Source organism: Onychomys torridus, chromosome 8 (genome assembly GCF_903995425.1).
Source record: "Onychomys torridus chromosome 8, mOncTor1.1, whole genome shotgun sequence".
Lineage (NCBI taxonomy): Eukaryota > Metazoa > Chordata > Mammalia > Rodentia > Cricetidae > Onychomys > Onychomys torridus.
Window position 1 is genome coordinate 106,174,489 of NC_050450.1, and position 20,272 is coordinate 106,194,760.

General features: G+C 51.9%; 2 protein-coding genes across 2 annotated transcripts in view; both read right to left on the reverse strand.

Moving 5' to 3' along the window:
• The window catches only part of Timp2 (TIMP metallopeptidase inhibitor 2), a 46,987-nt gene that overhangs the window by 6,323 nt on the left and 20,392 nt on the right, over nucleotides 1-20,272 (reverse strand). The window contains exons 2-3 of the mRNA XM_036197065.1: nucleotides 5,869-5,969; nucleotides 2,274-2,382 (exon numbers count right to left, since the gene is read on the reverse strand). Coding sequence (XP_036052958.1) covers nucleotides 2,274-2,382; nucleotides 5,869-5,969 — 210 coding nt within the window. The remainder of the gene's footprint in view (nucleotides 1-2,273; nucleotides 2,383-5,868; nucleotides 5,970-20,272) is intronic.
• Nucleotides 18,146-20,037, reverse strand: Cep295nl (CEP295 N-terminal like). The gene has a single exon (XM_036197064.1). The coding sequence runs from the start codon at nucleotides 19,913-19,915 to the stop codon at nucleotides 18,233-18,235; it is 1,683 nt and encodes a 560-aa protein (XP_036052957.1). The 5' UTR covers nucleotides 19,916-20,037; the 3' UTR covers nucleotides 18,146-18,232.

Here is a 20,272-nt window from a genome sequence, read left to right on the forward strand (position 1 = left end):
TGCCACAAGAGGGGATCTGCCTTGCTAGAACGTAAGCTCGCTAGATAGGCAAGTTCACAGAAACTAAACGTAGAAGGTGGGGGCTGGGACGCATGGCAAGGAAAGACAAGGAGTGAGATGCTCTTGCCCCGCAGACAGAGATGTAGAGTGGGAAGATGACACCATTCCCGATAGACAGCAATAGTTACATGCTATTGTGAATCCATTTAGTGCCACTGAAGCCCATGCTCAGGTGGGGGACAGAGGCGAATCCACTATATGTACCATGCTCAAGTGGGGCTATAAAGACAATTCTACTGCATGTATTTTCTGTAGGTTTTGTTACATTCATTATTTTGTGTGTGTATGAGTGAGTGAGCACAGGTATGGTGTGTGTGTGTGGAGGTCAGAGGACAACTTAGCATCCTTTTTCTTCTTCTTCCATGAGGGTCCTGGGGACCAAACTCAGGTTGTCGGGCTCAGTGGCCAGTTTGTTTCTCAAGACAAGGTCTCACTGTGTGCCTCTGCCTCCCAAGTGCTAGGATTAAAGGCTCATGCCCAACGACACGAGTGCAGCTTTTAAAATAGCATGCAGAATGTTTAAAGATGTCTTTTATTGATGTCATGCTCTGGGGCGGTCAGGGGACTAAAATGTGCCATGTGTCTGGGCAGTAAGTGTGATGTAGTTTAAGATGACAGGCTTTGGGCAGTTGCAGTCTGCATTACATCTGCAGCTGTAGTGGAGTCGGGTCTCAGCAGGCCTGGGGAACTGTGCTTTACTCTTTGTGTGAGTTTCTCCTTACTGAGACAGAGGCGTGGAGGGTGGGGACACACATAGCAGTAGCAGGGACAGTACAAAACAGATGGTGTGTGGGGACCTGACAGCCAACGTGGAAGACAGGGATTCTGCATACTAGAAACTGACATCCACATCACTGAAGTAAGTTGGCCTCCTGTGTGGACTGACTCCCCAGGCTTTGCGTGCACCCGGAGCCTGGCTCATGAAGAAGAGGGGCAGAGCTGGAGAGAATGCCCTAATGTGCCTGCAGGTATAAAAACGGAGCAGCTCCAGCAATGTTCATCACACTGCTGCCCTGTAGGACTGCACCCTCCCCTCTGCTCAAGCGTCCACAAGCTTCCTCATACTGTCAGGGCACCAAGCATGGGGCAGGAGTTTGAGCCTAATTGTAGCAGTCACTGTGTGTCAGGGCTCCTGTTAGCAAGGCATGGCTTACCTATTTGTAAGTTGCCTGTCCAGAGCCCCTTATTGGTCTGATGGGCTGGTTTCCATCTCATGGAACAGAAAGCCGTGCCCATGCTTGGAATTTCCAAATGGTAAGCAAGTCTGACTGACAGCTTTGGCCCCAGGAGGCAAAAAATAGAGCCCGTGTTCATGGGATATGGCAGTGCCTGCCTACCGAGGTGCATCCCTCCCAGTGTGCATTAATCAGCTATTGGCAACGTCTGGCCTTTGTCGGGGAAGGTTCTGGTTAGAAACTGGCTGTTAGCCCTGATTACACAGGGACTCACCAGAGGACAGACTGCAGCCCTAGACGCTCCTTGACTTGCACTAGATACAGCCTGGGCATCTGGAGTGTCACAGGTTACAAGGAATCCCAGTGGATAGCGAAACATACACATAAAAATAAACTTTTTTTAAAAAGGAAACTATGTAGAGCCAGCAGGAGTGCTGCAAAGGAACCTCTATCTACTGGCTCTCCTCAGAGGAAAAGCCCTCTCTGCAGTGGCTGATGACTTCTATGCCAGAAATGTCCCCACTCTGGCTGGTTTTAAGCCAATATGACATCAATCAGCTCAGAAGAAACAGAACCACAGGTGTTGCAAGTGGACCCCATGTTAATCACCATGCCTGAGGCAAACCTTCACCTGCACTGGGGGATCATGGGAATACCTTTACAACATGAAGGTAGAGAGTTTGTGCAATCTCTTTAGAAAGAAATGGGAAACCCCCTACCTCCCAGCCTGTGCCCAGGGAAGGGGCTGCTACTGGACTTCCCAGGACTGTAGCCCACTGGAGAGGCTGCTAATGCAGACAGCTTCTGTATAGGCAAGGACCTGGGAGGTGCCTCTGGAAGTAGGTGCTGGCAAGACAAAGGCCCCTTCACCAGAGTCTCCTGGACCGGGGCTATCAGCAGTCCCAGTGCCAATGCAGACTGGCTGATTCGCCCCTAGAGGGCAGTGTAGGAAGGCTGTCCCTTAGGGACCAGGACACAGGCATGCAGAGGAATTCTCTGAAGGGTACCACCATCCAGTAAGGCCGAGCTCCTACTCACCTGCAATTAGATATTCCTTCTTCCCTCCAACGTCCAGCGAGACCCCGCACACTGCTGAGGAGGGGGCCGTGTAGATAAACTCGATGTCTTTGTCAGGTCCTTTGAACATCTGCAAAACACAGCAGGGCAGGGGTAAGCCGAGATGGGCCTCCCAACCAGAACGTGACGGGAACAGAGGTACATGACTGCACACAGAAGTGCACAGAGGGTAAACAGGCATGTCACAGGGATTCACAAGCTACCGCTGTTTTTGCGAAGACGTTCAGAGTCACATATCTGCTCAGGCAGCTCTCAGCAAGTGAGCACAGCCTTGTCATCTGCAGGAGACTGTCCAAGGACATTTCTGAGGATGAGGTCATTTCAGAACCTCCGGAAAATTCTAGAGAGTCTCACTTGCCACAGAGGGTCACATCTTTGTCCTGAGGAACAGCGTTAATTTGCTTGCTTTATAAACAAAACAAAGTGTGTGGGTGGGGGTCTTTAATCCCAGCACTCAGGGGGCAGAGGTAATCAGAACTCTGTTAAGTTCTAAGACAGCCAAGGCTACACAGAGAACCCTGCCTTAAAAAAACCAACCCCCCCCCAAAAAAAAACCCCAAAACCAAAACCACAAAAACAAACAACAAAAAAGGATTTTTCCCCTTTTCTTTTGATCTTTACTTTTTACCTACCACCATCCCCCTCTCCTGGATTAAACTTGGGGCCTCAAGCCCAATAATTTACACCCCAGCCCTACTTCTAGAATTGTCTTTTTCTGAGACAAAAGTCTCACTTTGTAGCCAGGCCTGAATTCAACTCTCCATTCCCTTGCCTCAGCCGGATGTTGGGTTTATAGGCTTGTACTACAACACGCCGTTTATGTCCAGGGATTTTGGTGAAGTTCTGGCTACCTGAAGACAACAGAGGGGAGAGGGGCGTTCCCTAGAACCAGAACATAAGCACAGGGTCGGGGTGGGGGTGGGGGGCTGATCTCTCAGGGTCTGACTCACTTCCGCTCTTCAGGAGTGCACCTGCTGTCCCACAGAGGACAGAGTTCCCCTTTTGCTCACACCCTTCCTAACTCTCCAGAAGAGGCTGGTATGTCTGTGTCTGAGTGTCTGCTGCCACGTGCGTGCTGGTGCCCTCGGAAGCCAGATCCCCTCAAGCTGGAGATGTAGGCAGTTGTGAGCTGCCTGACAGGGTGCTGGGACCCAAAATCCAGACAACAGCAAGCGCTCTTACCCACTGAGCCCTCAGGCTCCAGTCCCTCTCCAGGACAAAGCAGCTTTGGGGAGCTTGGCTCTAATCCTGTAGGGAGGAAAGTTGCAAGGGCAACAGTCTCCTTTTGCATCTCAAATGACACCAAGGGGTCAGAGTCACTTCCTTGGCGTGAAGCCACAAGGAAGTTATGAAAGCCCACCTGCTTCTCTGCCTCATAGAGACTTTGGTATTGAGAGGTTAGTTGTTCCCTTGAGATGACACATGTGATGAGCAAGTGCGCACTCCTCTGGTCTGTTGGTAACATTAATTGTCTTTTGTTGTTGTTTAAAGATTTATTTATTTATTATGTATACAGTGTTCTGTTTGCATGTGTGCCTGCAGGCCAGAAGAGGGCACCAGATCTCATTACAGATGGTTGTGAGCCACCATGTGGGTGCTGGGAATTGAACTTAGGACCTCTGGAAGAACAGCCAGTGTGGTGGTATTGTGTTTCCCGAAATACTGTGTGTTCCCCGAAATAAACTTATCTGGGGTCAGAGAACAGGACGGCCACAATATTAAACATGAGGATAGGCAGTGGTAGCACATGCCTTTAATCCTAGCATCCCAGAGACAGATATACCTCTGGATCTCTGAGTTCAAGGCCACATTAGAAACAGCCAAGCACGGTGACACACGCCTTTAATCCCAGAAATCCAGCCTTTAATCCCAGGGAGTGACGGCAGAAAGTAGAAAGATATATAAGGCGTGAAGACCAGAAACTAGAAGCATTTGGCTAGTTAAGCATTTTGGCTGGTTAAGCATTCAGGCTTTGGAGCAGCACAGTTCAGCTGAGATTCATTTGGATGAGGACTCAGAAGCTTCCAGTCTGAGGAAACAAGACCAGCTGAGGAACTGACGAGGTGAGGAAACTGTGGCTTGTTCTGCTTCTCTGATCTTCCAGCATTCACCCCAATAACTGGCCTCGGGTTTGATTTTATTAATAAGACTTTTAAGATTCATGCTACAAGCCAGTGCTCTTAACCTCTGAGCCATCTCTCCAGCCCAGCCCCTGTTTTGTTTTTTTTTTGAGACAGGGTTTCTCTGTGTAGCTTTGGAGCCTGTCCTGGAACTCATAGAGATCCACCTGCCTCTGCCTCCCAAGTGCTGGGATTAAAGGCATGCACCACCAACGCCTGGCCTCCTCCTCCTCCTCCTCCTCCTCCTCCTCCTCCTCCTCCTTCTTCTTCTTCTTCTTTTTAAATTTTATGTGCATTGGTGTTTTGCCATGGGTGCTGGGTCCCCTGGAACTGGAGTTAGAGACAGTTGTGAGCTGCCATATGGGTGCTGGGAATTGAACCTGGGTCCTTTGGAAGAGGTAAATAAGGATGGCTAAGCCACTACTGTGTGACAAAGCTGTCCCTGGCACTGGAGTAGCCAGCTGTCTGTCTCTGAACACCGAGTTAGTCGATGTCAACCATCAGAGCAGGCATGGAGCACCCTACTTAGTTTTGCAATGCTGGGGACCAAACTCTGAACTTCATGCATGCCAGACAAGTATGTTACCAACTGAGCCACATCCCCAGCCTCTCCTTAACCTCTCTCTCTCTCTCTCTCTCTCTCTCTCTCTCTCTCAACATTGGTTTCTTCCCGTTTGTCCCTGACATGGGAAGTTCTCTGATTACACTAGCCGGCACCACCACAGCCACCCGTGCGGCCATCCACAGTCCCTCCGACCACAGCCCTGTCCACCCATCAGCTGCCTTCTCAGTCAGTGGCCCCTCACAGTCAGGAAGCTGGCCATGAGCACACCTGCCTGCCAGACTCACCCTCTTAGGCCACGCTACTCACCAGTTTGTCACCAGGTAAAATCAAGGTAGCCTGTGTGTGGAATTAGGGTGACATTGTGGTTTGAATGAAAACGGTCTCATAGACCCAAAGACCCAAATACGTAAATGCTTGCCCCCCCCCCACGATGGAACTGTCTGGGAAAGATCAGGAGGTGTGGCCTCGGAGAAAGAGGTTTGTCACTGGGGGTGGGCTTCGAGGTTTCAAAAGTGTCTTTCTCTCTCCACCTGCTGCCTTTGGGTCAGGATATGAAGCTCCCAGCTACTGCTCCAGCACAATGCCTGTCTGCTTTCCACCGTGATGATCATGACATCCCCAGAAACTGAGAGCCAGCCCCCGATTAAATGCTTTCTTTTACAAGAGTTGCCTTGGTCCTGGTGTCTCTTCACAGCATAGGACAGTGACTCAGACAGTTGGAAACCTAAAATTTCTGCCAGCTTTTCATGTTCTTGTGGCCTAAGAAGAACTGAGCTTCTTTGTGGCTTGACAACTCAGCTTTTTGCCTTACGGTGGCTAGGAGGCGTTCCCAGGCCCCACCCCAGCTTCCCCCCCCCAAGTCAGGGGTTACCTTTATCTGCTTGATCTCATATTGAATCCTCTTGATGGGGTTGCCGTAGATGTCATTCCCAGAATCCACCTCCTTCTCGCTCACTGCTTTGGCCCTGATCACTGCAAAACACAGAGACACAGATCTGAGGAGAGTCCCTGAGGACCAGGATTCAGGCTCTGCCCAGGGGAGAAAGGTGTCCTCCCTGTGGGAGGGGGAGGTGGGCCTACTGCCCACCTGCTGTGACCTGAGGGGTCAGAAGAGTCTGCTGAAGCACAAGCAAGGAGAGGAGGCTCTGTGGCTTGTCATCCTGGGGGGTCAGCAAGGGCTCTTTGCTGTGGCTGGGATGCGTCTCCATTGCTGGCGTGCTTGGCTAGTAGGCACAAAGGCTTGTGTTCAGTGTCTAGCACCTGGCACCATATAAAAGTGGGCACACCTTTAACCCCAGCCCTTAGGAGATGGAGTCAGGAGGGTCAGAACTTCAAGGGCAGCCTGGGCTAATAAAACCCTGTTTTTCCCAGGTAGGGTGTGTATGAGTGTGTGTGTGTGTGTGTGTGTGTGTGTGTGTGTGTGTGGTGGCACACACCTCTAATCCTAGCACTTAGATGGGTTTCTGAGTTCGAAACCAGCCTGGTCTACAGAGTGAGTTCCAGGACAGTCAGGGCTACAGAGAAATCTTGCCTATAAATAAATGAATGAATGAATGAATGAATGAATGAATGAATAAACAAACAGCCACAAACCTAACTCAAAAGACAAAAATCAAAAACCAAAAAGCTGGTGTGATGGCACACACCTTTAATTCTAGCACTTGGGGCAGAGGCTAGTAGATCTCTGTGAGTTCAAGGCCAGCGTGGTTTAAGTAGTGAATTCCAGGTCAGCCAGGGCTGCAAAGTGAGACCCTGTGTCAAACAAAACAACCAAGTCCCCCAAATGAATCCTTTGTTGACTAGGACCCCAGCGGCTCTGTACAGCAGGCTGTGGCCATGGGCCCGGTTCTTCCTACTTAGCGGCGGCGGCTAGGGAAAGAGTTAAACAAATGGCCTGGCATGCCATCCTGCCCCTCAGGCAGGGCTGCTGGAGAGCCCGTGAGAAGGCCCTGACATTCCAGCACCTCATCCTCAAACAGACTTTGGGGGCTAGAGCAGAGGAGCAGTCATCCACCTCAAAGGAGCCCGGTTTATTGAGATTTGGGGTCTCTTGGGGGCACTAACGTACAACTCAGAGCAGAGCACCTGCCTAGCTTGCAAGAGGGCCCAAGTTCCCTCCCTAGTAATACAGAAGAAAGAGGTTTCCATGTGCAATGTCCTATGGGTCACACATGTGAAAGTCAAGGGACAGACAGCTTCATGTACCATTTCTGGTTTTTTATTTTTTTCCATTTTCATTTATTAGGGGTGGGCAGGGTTTGCATGCTGCACGATGTAGCCAACATGTCAAAGCCAGAGGACCACTTGTGGGAATCAATTCTCTCCACCATGTGGGCTTTGGGGCAAGCACTTCTGCACACTGAGTCATGTCACTGACTCTCCACCTTGGTTTTTGAGACAGGGTCTCTCACTGGCCTGAAGCTCACTGGCTGGCTTGCCAGCAAGCCTCCAGGTTCATCCTGTGTCTTCCTTCCCAGTACTGGGATTACAAGAGCACGCCACCACATATGGCTTTGTGGGACATTCTTTATAGTAATATGCATTCTATGAGAAGTGTGACAGACATGGAGTTGGAAAGCATATTATGCAAGATCAGTAATGGATCTGGTCAGTAATGCTAGTGTGCATTCAAGACAACAATCAAGAGAAGCAATGGGAAGAGATACACCAGGAAAGTTGCAGAATGTTCTGGAGCCTGGCTGTGCCTAACATGGGTTGTCTATTAGGATTAAGCCCCCGGTCCCTACCTCCGAGGCTCAGCAGATCTCGCCACAGGCAAGGCTCTCCTTTTCTTTACTTGGAGGTTATTAGCTGGGCCAGGGTCTGTTTTAATGGCTTTAAAAGATTTGACCTTCAAAAGGCAGTGGTGTAGGGTCATTCTGGGCAAGGGTTCTGTCACTGTGCACATGAGCTAGATGGAGACAAGGGGGCAGACAGTGCCAGCTCAGAGTCTCCAGCGGTCAGCTTGAGTCTTGGAAACTTCTGCCCAGGACTGTTTCCCACAGAGGCAGGGAGGTCCAGGCACGTGGGAGTGCCATCTGCTCCTCAGACCCCAGCAATGCACTCTGGATCCCTCCCCACCCGAGTCTCACACCACAGCCCAGGCCCCACCCAGCTCTGAGGCCCATTTACATTGGTCCTTCTGTGCAGCTGAGTCACCACTGGCCTGGCCACAGGTTCCTGTTTCCCAGCCCGAAGTAGGCCTCACTTCAAACAGCTACAACCTGGTAAAGCTACCTGGCAGGCCACCCCAGAACACAGGGTTCTCTCTTGGTTCTGTGCCTTCCCCATAAACATTTCTTGCAAAATGCCTTCACTTAAAATTCAAGCTAGGAGCGGTGATGCACGCCTTTAATCCAAGCATTGCAGAGGCAGAAGCAGGAGGAGCTCTGAGTTTGAGGCCAGCATGGTCTACAGAACAAGTTCCAGGACAGCCAGGGCTACACACCTTCTGCAACCCCACTTGTCCCTTGCTCTTTCCTAATGCATTCTGCTCCCTGTCCCCCACATGCCAGGATATTCAGATATGTCCTACCTCGAAAGCTCTTCTACCTAAAATGTCACCTCCAGGTCCCTGCCTGCCTTGAAAACCAGCCCCCTTTCTGTCTTCTTCCTGCAGCGATGGGTGTATTGCTCATCTCTCACACACTCTGCTGTAAATGTCTGTGCACCTGTCTGCTGAGAGGCCCTGACAAGTAGAGGCCATGCTGTGGAACAGCTGGGGCTCAGTAAACAACTACCAGATGGAACTAGACTGACTGACAGCCTGGGGATGATGGCGCAGGCGCAGCTGGTCTTCACCTCCCTCCTCCCAACACCCCAGTGGAATCTATACAACCATCATCAAAATGCTTATGCAAATGTGTAAGCATGCTAGGTAAACACTGCCATGAGTTTGTTCTTTGTATAGTCCTATCGTCAGCTCAGAAACAAGACGGTGCAGGGATCCTAAAGGAGCGGTCTACTTCCCTCTACCAGCCTAGAGAACTTGCTTCTCAGTAGTGGCCCACTGCACTGCACAATGCTTAACGCTCAAGTGTGTTCGCTAAGGGCTGGGGCTGTAGCTCAGTCAGTGGAGGGCTTATATAGCAACCTCCAAGCCCTCAGCTCAAGTCCCAACACATACAACTGGACACGGCACGTGTTTGGAATCTCAGCATTCCCTTGAACTATTACAGTTTGAGGCTATAGCCTGGGCTACTTGAGACCATGTCTCAACACAAAACAAACAACAACAAAAATGCACCACCCACCTGGCAATCAGAAAATAAGCCTAATACTTCCAAACAGCCAAAAGGTCTCATTCTCTCCCATGGCACCGAGGACCCAATACTACTGTCTTAATGGAAGTCCCCAAGTTCCCATACACCCGAATCCCTGACATGATCGAAGCTAAAAGGCCAAGAGCAATCAGGTGTGAAAATGTGCATGAAAGGTGCTGCAGAGATGAGCGATAACCACTGTGCTTACCACTTGATTGCACATCTAACACAGATGGGGATAGTTAGGGTTAGTGATGGTGATGGGGAGGGCTAGTGAGGCCCTGGGTGTGGGCACCAAGTACAAAGGACACATGGTGGAAGATTGAACAAGGAAGATTTCTTCGCTCCTACACAACAGGAATCTGGAAAGCTGGCCCTGGCCCTGTGCTCACTTTGCCTTAGGGCTGTGGCCCATTTTTGAAAATTTCAGAAGAGAGAGTGGTTTTCAGGCTAGAAAGTTAACTGGGGGAAGGTCAGGGATGTTTGTAGGGAGTGGGGGAGAGGCAGGTAGAATCTCCATAGACATTGACTCCAGGCTGCTTCTGGCTAGCTGCAGGGACCAAGACTACCTAAGGATCCCTTAGAGCAGAAGCCTGATGGTTCCTCTCACGTGGTGTTCCTGCTGCGAGATGTGGCCGTCAGCTGTCGCTGTTGGCTTCGGCAGACACCTGTCTCAGCTGTAGCTGTCAGCTGGTAAGATCAGTGGGTAGAGAAGGGGACGGGGAGGTCTTACCAGTAACTTTCACAGTCCCGGCCTTAGAGGGACGTCTGATCTAGGCAGCGGGCAGACAGATGGACAGGAAATCCGGGGTGGAAGACAGGAAAGGAGAGGAAATAAAGACTTCTCCAGAAGCATAACCCACATGCACGGCAGTGGTCATCACTGTGACTTCCAGGGTGACCACCAAGGCTGTAGAGGAAAGGACTCCACATCACAGAAAGGACAACCTCTCCAAGTCCCAGGCCATCTGAAGGACAGGGAAATGCAGAGACCAAAGAATTTGGGATGAACTAGAAGCAAGGCATGAGTGCCTGTTGACTGGACACTTAGATGCTAGGCTGGGGGCAGAAACCAGGTCAGGGCTAGCCACATCCTGCCCTGTCCCACTACCTATCCAAGGAGCTGGGCACAGCAGCAGGAGACTGTTTAACTTCTTTGTGCCCCAACCACTATCCCCCACCCCCACTCCCTGCGGCTCAAAATTTGCTTTTTCCTCTTTTCCTTTTGCTAACCCAACATCTGGGTTTGCCATCAAGAGTGCTACACTGGCTGATGAATTCTCTGCCAGATGTTGGCTACTGGAATGCACAAGCATTGACTTAATTCAAAGCACACACAACCGCAGAGCCCTACCCCCATCCCTCTGGCTGAGGACACCACATGATGTCACTTCCCCTAGAGGAGCCTGCAAAAACAATCCCAGTGTGCCCAGCCAGCAAGGGATGGGCAAGAGCTAGGAGGGTGGAAAGTCAGGGGCACTGAAGATGAGCCAAAGATGACGGGCTGTGTTTGGACCTTGAGAATCACAACTGCCCAGGGATGCCAACAGAAGCTGGGCCTCCTGCTATTATCCTATGAGGGAACTTTCTGGAAACCCGGGATGCCATGGCCATGGCTAAGGGAAGGTGGAGGTTTCATCACACTCCACAGACCCCAACCATGGCAAGCAGAGCCATGGTTCTTCCTCCCAGGGAGCTCCTCTCTGTCCCTTGGGCCACCAGCACATGGTCCACTGCGTCCTAAAGACATGTTCACAAACCCAACAACTGTGTGTGTGTGTGGAGAGAGAGGAGAGGAGAGAGGGAGAGAGAGGGAAAGGAGGAGGAAGAGAGAAGAGAGTGAGGAGGGAGGGAGAGAGAGGAGGAAAGAGAGGGAGGGAGGGAGAGAGCAAGGGAGGGAGAGGAGAGAGAGGAGAGAGAAAGAGGGCTGACTCTCACTATGTCGCTTTGGCTGGCTTGTAACTCACTATGTAAACTTGAACTCAGAGATCCACCCGCTACTGCCTCCCTAGTTCTGGGAGTAAAGGTGTGTGTCACCACACCCAGTTTACCAACAACTTTTGAATTTTATAGTGTCCCTAGTGACAGTGTGGAAGTTCCTTGAGAATCTAAAAACACACCATGCCCACCGTCCACAGAAAGGTCATAACCTGAAGGAGAGTTGCCTGCAAGATGCCTCCTTGTCAGATTCTGTTACCGTATTGAGGGCCCAGCTGCTCTTCGGACAATCCCATATGCCAAGTGAATATTTTTCTACTACGGATGGATTCCACTTAGCTCCCTCTCTGAAGTATGTGCTTCCCACGCTGAGCACAAATGAACCTACGGGTATCAACACCTAACTTCTGAGGCTGAAAACATGTACTCAGGATAACTAGAGGGCCACAAGCAGGCCACCCTGTCCTTTAGGGTTCTGCTGTGACCTGGGGCCAGCAAGGTCCTATAGAAAACAGGTTAATTTGGGGTGGTTCCTCCCTCTTGGAGCTAGGAGACAGAATGGGAGCTTTTGCCAAGACTCTGCCAGCACAAATCAGCAGGGAATGGGGACACTCTGATCTTGTAGCTAGACTGGGGTCAACCGAAGACAGAGGTACACTGCTTTAAGGCTACTAGCACCCAAGTGGGGAGCTCCTGCAGAAAGACCCCATCATCTCATAGATGCACATGCAGTAACTTCAGACCTAGCTGTAAATGTCCTCCAAAGGTCAGCTGCTCCATTTCTTTGTTTCGTGGCAGAGTTACATGCCAATCAGCTCGAAGATTATAAAAGACACATCATTCTCTCCCAGAATAAACCCAACCTGGGAGACTCTGAGGTCTTTTTCCAGTCTCTCAGGGGGTGGGGAGCTACAAGGTCTTTTCATTAAGCTCCCCTGGAAACAGTGTGCCACTGCCTTGTCATTCACACCAATTCAGTAACAAAGTTCTAATTCTGTCCATAACTAGACCCTGAGGCTGCCACTTGGGATCAGTTTCTTGTCCCTTTAGAGTGGACAGCACAGCACTCATAGCCCAGCAAAGGCTGCCTGACCTTTGACTCTGAATTAATTTGTCTTTAACCCTGAAAGCCTGTCGGGAGGAGGCATGTCCCCACTGCCCCAATTCTACACCCTTAGCTGGGGACATAAGACCGGCCACATAGTTCCTGGCTTTGTCCTAGGACAGTTGGCACCAGATGGTCACACTGTCCAGAACGCTGTCCTTGAAGAGCTGTCACACCTGACTGGGGCTGTGGAGGGCACGCAAAGACTTGAATGGGTTTCCCTTGTTCCTTAGAACTGGCTGGAGGAGCTGCTGCGGATGGTGAGCAACATAGGGGCTCAGCCCTGAGGTACCAAAACCTGCTCTGGCTTCCAGACTTAAGGCCACACACCTCAGCATGTGGGGGTATAGGCATGGGTGAGCACCTCAGCATGTGGGGGTACAGGCATGGGTGAGCACCTCAGCATGTAGGGGTACAGGTCTGGGTGAGCACCTCAGCATGTCGGGGTACAGGCATGGGTGAGCACCTCAGCATGTGGGGGTACAGGTCTGGGTGAGCACCTCAGCATGTGGGGGTACAGGCATAGGTGAGCAGCCAGGTGTCCCGAGAAACCAAAGGCAAATTTGGTGCCCACAAGTCCTCAGGTATCAAGGACTCCAGCTCTGACTTCTGTCTCTGGCCTCATGGTGCCCACCTTTCCCAAGTCTGCCACCTCTAGGTGTCCTCTGTAGATGTTTGAGGTCATTGACCAAGTTCTTCTCTGCCTTGTCCCCTCCATGCCCAGCCATGCTGGGTTAGTGAAAAAGGCCTTCTCCAAATCCTTTTTTCTCTCATTTCCCTAAAAAGGGAAAAGGGGCTGTCATTCAGTAATTCAAAGCAGCCCTGTGCTGGTGAGCAGGATTCCCACTGCTTCCCTACATAGCAGCTGAGACCAGGCCCCACCACAGAAACTCCCAACTCTGATGATCGATGATCGATCCCCCTCACAGGCAGCAACTGGCCTTTTGGGGGAGTGTGAAACCAAACAGGGCCCCAGCCTCGGGGTAGGGCTGAGCCTACTCAGGATGAGGTCCAGACATGCTCATCTATAACTCAGGCCAAGACGCACAGATGGGTGTGGCTGAGGGTGAGGCAGAGAAGAGGACCGGGTTGTAATGCTATGACCAGGGGACTGCAGGACATTCTGGGCCACACCATGCATGGTCTGGTGCCTGGGAATGTGCCAGGCCTGCCTAGCAGCAGGCTCCCTGCCCACCACTCAGATTCTAGCATGCTAGCACGCACAGGAGGGCGGCTGTCCACTAGAAGCCTGTCTCCATGGAGACCAGCTTTCCCATCTCCATTTCCTGCCCATTGCTTTGGCTCTTCTTGGGGAGGGCGATGGCACGTCTACATGAGCGAGCAGAAGGCAGCTGCAACATTCACGGCCCAGTGCTCCAGCTGTGTCAAGCCCCCCAGGACCCTGGCTCTTCACTCTAGGCCTGGTGGGACCAGGCCCACACCCTATCACCCTTCCTTTCCAGCTGTGGGCCAGCAGGACTTCATGCCAGGGCCTTAAGTGCGGCCCTTCCCATTCACGTGCTGCTGAATCATTTGAAAAAAATGCGTCCCGCTCCTGGGAGGGTTTGCTGAGAACAGTGTGGCTTTGTGGAGGAGGCTGCTGATCCGCAGTTTCTCCGCCAAGGAGCTGAGGGCCTTGAGGAAGCCAAGCTCAGCCCTGTAAATCCCAAACCCGGGTAAGCTGTGCAGTAGCCTGGCAGTGCTGGAGGCGGAGAAAGCCTAGAGAGGTCCCTGGGGAACCCTGCCAACCCCTATAAGCAGTCTCCACACAGTGCTGAGGAAGGGGCTGGGTGACATGACAGCAGAGGCCAATCAGAATCTTCTCACTCAGTGGCGGCTGCCAGCAGTCATCTGTCTTCGTCCACTCATTTCCAGGAGCAAACCTAAGGTGACTGGACCTTTGGACCTCTGCTTCAGCGTTCAGCACTGACAGGCCCTGCCCATGAGTGGGACACTAAGGCATGGGGCTGTGAGCAGAGCCAACAAACCACGTCTGAAGGGAGACAACAGGATGTATGTGGGTTCCTACTCGCCCCTCTCATTAGCCCAGCCCCACCCTCGGCCATGCCATGGAGTGTGGAAGGATATTCAGGACTGCTCTCAAGTCTCTAGCCAGATGGTTCAGGGCCTGTGCCTTCTCCAGCCTGGCTCCTCTGGAGACTGGCTGGAGGCTGGACCCTGTCTGATGGTCTCAGAGGTCTGAACTGACCTCTTGCCATTATCTACTTGTTGGAGGGACCCAACAGTTAGAGGAGGTCCCTGCTCCACTCCCAACTTCACACCTTTTCTAAACCCATCCTCTTACAGGTATGGAGTCCCGGAGGCTGCCTGTGCGTGGGGTTAGGTGGGGAGAGGTGACTCAACCAAGCGTGTCTCGGGGGACCATCGTGGTCATGACTGACTGATGCACCCAGTGTGGTAGTGAGCAGGGCAGGCCAGGAGATTCGGTGCCTGCATCTCTCACCTGTTGGACACTCTGGGCATGCCCCAATCTGTGGACAGTGACATTGATGTTGTCCTTCAAACCTCTTGGGCAAACATGATGCCCGTCACCACTTGGTCAGCCCCAGATTTGTCTGAGGCTGTGTACTCTGGAGAAAATGCATGGGGCAGAGACACAAGGAAGTAGCTTGATGACCAGGATTCAGATAAATGCAGTCCACAGCAGGAATAAAGATCCTGCCCCCACCCTGCCGTGTGAATACAGAAACACGAAGCTAGGAAGAAGCTCCAGAGTACACAGTGCACTGAGGAGGTCCATGACAAGAACCCAAGAGTGCTTCAGAAGGAGGAGGAGGATACAAAGCCGGCCTCCATGCCTGGGTTCTCCTGCTTCCTACAAACCCAGAAACTGCATACATCTTTCAGTGGTGCTGTGCCCCCACCCCATTTCAGTCAACCCGAGGCTAGGCTGGCCGGGCAGCTTATAGGACTGGAGTACGACTACAGACCGCCCTCCACCCCGGCCAGCGTGGCCGTCTATGTGAACCAATGTTTCAGGAAGAATCTGAGTAGTGCTGTGGGAGCCAGAGTGTCCACTTTGATTACTTGTATCAAGAACGAGAAAGCTGGTGACAGAGATGGCTGGAAGTTGGGCATGAGGGGAGGAGACAGTGTCAAGGCTGGGGAAGGTCAGAGTGTTGACCCTCGCCTGGCACTCAGAGTGGCAGAGCCTTCATTCTTGCTGCTGTGGTGCACTGGTCCCTTGTGGAGGCTGACAGGTGAGAAGAGTGGAGGGGGCTGGGGGCTTCACTCAGATGTCTCAACACAACCAAAAGAGTGACTCCTGAACCGCGGAGGATGAGGTGGGAGGCAGCCATGGCATCTCCTTAGAGAATCATTGGGAAGTTCTATTTTTAGGGGGAGGAGATCCTAGGATTGGACTTACTACCCACACCACTGGCCTGGGCCAAGGCTAGCCCATTCCCCTTTAACCTTCTATAAGACAGCCGGGGTGGGGGGGGGGGCAGGGCATCTTCTCATGCTTGCTGCCAAGGGACAGTGTAGGTGTTATTGTCCGGGCAGAGATGACTCACCCTCCACCATGTCTCCTTGCCCATCCCTACACCTACTTTTAGCTCAGTGTAGCCAAGAAGGAGTGCTTCCTCACTCAGAACACGGGCTGCAAATACCACCTTTGTAAATGGAAACAAACCAGTGTGCTCCAGGAAGATGTGTCTGCTCACTGGGCTGCGGCTTCCAACCAAGCTGAGAGGCTCAGTTATGCAATGTGAGGCCCAGTTGTGACCACAACTTGTGAGGTCCAGTTGTGACCACAGCTTTAAGCCCAGGAGTGTCACAACACCCACTCTACTCTTCGGTACAGAGGTGACCCTGCAAAGTGTCCATGCAACACTGAGCATCAATGGACAGTAAGGCACCAGGCGGGAACAAGGTATGATGACCGAGCCACAAAAGGCAAACTGCTGTGGGATGCTATTAGCGTCCAGGCAAATGAGCAGTGTGGTAGAAGGAAGGAAGCCTCAGGTTCGGGCTGCTCAGAACCACACATAGGGCCAAATGTCTCACATCTTGCTGTAGGTCTAGCCCCTGGCCAACACTCATCACACAGGCTACTCATGGCTTGTGTTTTCTACCAGTCACTAGTTGCATGGTCCTCATGTGCCGTTTACTGCTTACCTCCTGGGACAGAGTTGGGGATAGGGTCAGGGACAGAGTCTGGCACTCGGCATAAATGAAAAATATCAGGAAAGCAGACAGATCTCTTTCAGGAGAAATGGTGCAAACGGGAAGCAGAGGGGTGGTAAACGGAGCCCTCCCACCTACGTCCCAGCTGCACGTTTTCATTTGCAGCTTCCAAAAGCGTTTTAAACAAGAGATGGTGCCAGAGCTGGGGTTAGCCTGTGAAAGCACTTCTCGGCACCAGACCCGATCCAAAGGCACTGGCCGCACAGCGCTCTTCAGAGAGGGGCACAAACACAGCTGGGATCCTGGAAGGCAGGCTCTGAAAGCCTATGAAAATATCAAACCAGGGTGAACACGAGCAAACAGAGGTCCTGTACTTGTGGCTGAACATCAGCAGCTAGGCTAAGACCACAGCAGGGAAGAGTGACTTCAGCCCCAAGGAAAATGACTGGCCGTGTTCAGCACACATCTGTATGTTGAAGGGCTCAGCAGGTACGTGTCTGAGGGGGACACAAGGGGTTAAGGAAGAAACTCAGTACATGGCAGAGGACCTGTTTTGGCTCCCTCTCCCACCTAGGTCTCAGATTCGGCTGACATACTTAGTTGTTCATTATATTATCTACAAAACACATAGGAGATAAATATGACCATTTACAGACCAATTATTATTAATGTGTCATGACCAGATATGATTAATCAAGGTATCTGAAGAAGGCCGTGAAAGGAAGATGGGTGCGGGGAGGGGAATGTCAGGAACTAACAAGGAGCCACAGCCAGCAGCCACAGCACTAGTCCATTAAGTCCCATTATACTTGGCCACGCCCACTCATGACTGCATCCTCTGGGGCAGACCCCTCTCCTACCCACCAATACCTCAACTGCAGTTTTGGGGACTGAACCTAGGGCCTCACGCACCCTAAGCTACACTGCTCTAAGCCAGGCCCTTCCACAGCTGCTTTGAGGCTGCAAAAGCAGAGCTGAGCATTGCCCAGAGACTGGCTGGCAAAGTCAAGCATTCACCCTCTAGGCTCTGCATAGAAAAGTATGTTGATGAGCTCCCCACAGCCAGGTGGCTGCTGGTTCATAGTGATCCCCATTTACCCTGTACGTGCTCCCCACAGTCAGGTGGCTGCTGATTCAGAGTTTGAAAAGTTAAGAAGCAGGAAACTGAACACCCAGGTCTCCCCCTCCTACCCCACACATTAGCACTGGTTCCATCATCACTGGGTGACAGAGTCATCCAGCTGGGCTGGGCTTGCCTGCCTCCCCCCCCCCTAAAGATTCTAAGAATGCATATATTGTGAAACAATGTTGGCTTTCTCTCTCTCTCCTCTCTCTCTCCTCTCTCTCTCTCTCTCTCTCTCTCTCTCTCTCTCTCTCTCTCTCTCTCTCTCTCTCTCTCTCTCTCTCTGTGTGTGTGTGTGTCTTCTAAAGGAAAGAGGTTTTAGTTAATGGCTCTGACAATGTCTCAGCCAGAGGCCAAGCAAGCAATGATGTATCTTTTGAAACTATGCCCATCCGACCCTGAGTGCCCCTGAAAGCCCAGTGCTTTACTAAACCATCTGAAGAGCTGGTTTACCTGGGGTTTCCATTAAGTACCCACAACCCATAAAAACAGACTCCATCTGCAGAGCATGGGCTAGACGCGCTCTCTGGACCCCACAGGGATTCTGCTTCTGCAGGAAGGAGTTGGCCAAGATGGCGGACAAACAGACTTAAGAGATGCAGGCATGGTGCAGGCAAAGTGGCCATCAGGGATGTATTCATGTCGGGTGGGTCTGCCTTTAAAATGTTTTTTGAAACTCTTGCAAGCGTTTCCTGGCTTTTTCCAAAAACTGCTTGTGTAACTTGTTTTGCTCTAAAATCTGCTGCTGAAGGTCACGGATCATCTGGTTCTGTTTGTCCTCATCCAGAAGGCTGTTGTCCAGGGAAACGCTTTGGTCAGTGGTTGTTCGGTCAGGGGCTGGGGTCTGGACCCTGGTAGGATAAGACTTGAGGATGGCCAAGCGCATCCTTCTGCGTTCCCTACGTTCCTCCTCTAGCTCGGCCTTGTAATGGATTTCCAAGCTCATGTTGGGGTGCTCTGTCAGCTCCAGCAATGTCTTTTGCCTTCTCTCCTCCAGCTCTGCCTTTTGCTTTTGCCTCAAAGCCATCCAGCTTGCTGCAGAGCCCACCTGTTTCTCCAGGTAAGGCTTAAGGCTCTCGTCCTCCCCTGTGGCTGACTTGGGTAGTTCCCGTCCTGGCTCTGGGCTTTCTGAGAATGAGTCATCTTGCTCACTCAATGTTCCTGCCTCAGGATCAGGTGTCAGGCTTTCATTCTTTAAAAGGTGCCTTGCCATCTGTTGGTACCTGGGGTACTCAATCTCACTTAGCAACTGTTTCAAATTGGTTTTGGACCACGTTTCGGGGGCCTCCATCTCCAAAGGACTCCCAGACTCCTCAGCAATCCTTTCTGCCTTCTCTGTACTCTCCTCTCTTGGGCTTTCGCTGTGCTCACCCAGAGTCTCTGTGCAGCTCTGTGGCTCATCTGGATTCTGGTCCGCCTTGAGCCTCTGTTCCAGGTGCAAATTCAGATGCTTCTTCAGCTTTCTATTTGTGTTAAACAATTCTTCGAAGGCAGACTCGATCTCTTTATGCCACTGATTCTTATCGCTGTACTTGCATGATGCCCCCAGGGGCGTGGCCTCCTGTCTGAAGGCGGAGCTGAGGGGCAAGGGCTTTTCTAGGTCAGGGGTTTGGTCCTGCGGACACTGGACTCTCAAGTTGTGACTTATGCTCTGAGCAAAGTGTGCAGTCCCCCTTCCCATCGACCTCCTCCCCTCCCGGGGAATTTCCTTCTGTACCTCCTCCGCACACTCAGTTTCCCCAGTGTCAACCAAGAGTGGGTTGAGCTTCACCAGGTCTGCCCCTCTGCCCATTCGAGGGCCCAAGGGCTGGCAGCCGCCATTGCTCTTACTCGAAGGTACCCGTTTCCCTTTACCCTTCTCACTGGGGTTTTGGCCCCGGGCTTTGGAAGAACCCTGTCTCTCTGAGCATGTTGCTTTTTTCCGGGACTTGAGGTGTTGCCTGGGATGCTCTTCCCGGTGGCCCTTCTCCTCTCTAAAGGCTGCTCTATTTCTCCCCTTAGCCCTGATGTGTTTTGCTGATCTTCTCTGGTTGCGTTCGTTCAAGGTGAGGTTGTTTCCCCCGGCCCGTCCTGTTGCTTCATCCAACAGATGGGCTAAATAGAGGCGTTCCATGTCTCTGACCTGTTGCAGGCGGGCCTCCCGCCACTCTGCCTTCAGCTCCTCAGCCAGGCGCTGCAGCTGCCGGGCCTTCCACTGCTTCAGAGTGACGTCCTCGCTCTCGTCTGGGACTTGCATCAGTTCAGGCTTCTGCCTCAAAACTAAGGCTTCCTCCTCAGAAGAGGGGCTCAGCTCGGTGGTTCGCTCTATGTCTCTCTCTATTTCTGTGATTTTTGCAGACATACTTGCAAGCAGAGGTGGCCGTAGCCAAGGTGTAGAGCACAGGCAGAAACGAGGAGAGACTCACAGCACACCTACAAGGCCGGGAGGGCACAGGCCGCTCTGGACAGCTGGAGAAAAGTATGCAAGGCCCTGGAGACAAGTGTACATGGGAATCTCAATGCAGGATACACTCACAAACATGCCCACCAGATTTCTCCTCTGCCCCGGCCCGCTAGCACACACTCCCTACCTCTTGGTTTCTGTCCTGAACACCTTGGATAAGAGCCTGTGGGGGCATCTGTGTTCAGCAGAGTGTGGCTGCAGGGGACATCTGCAATGTCTGGAGATGACTTTTGTCATCTCAACTGGAAGGAGGAG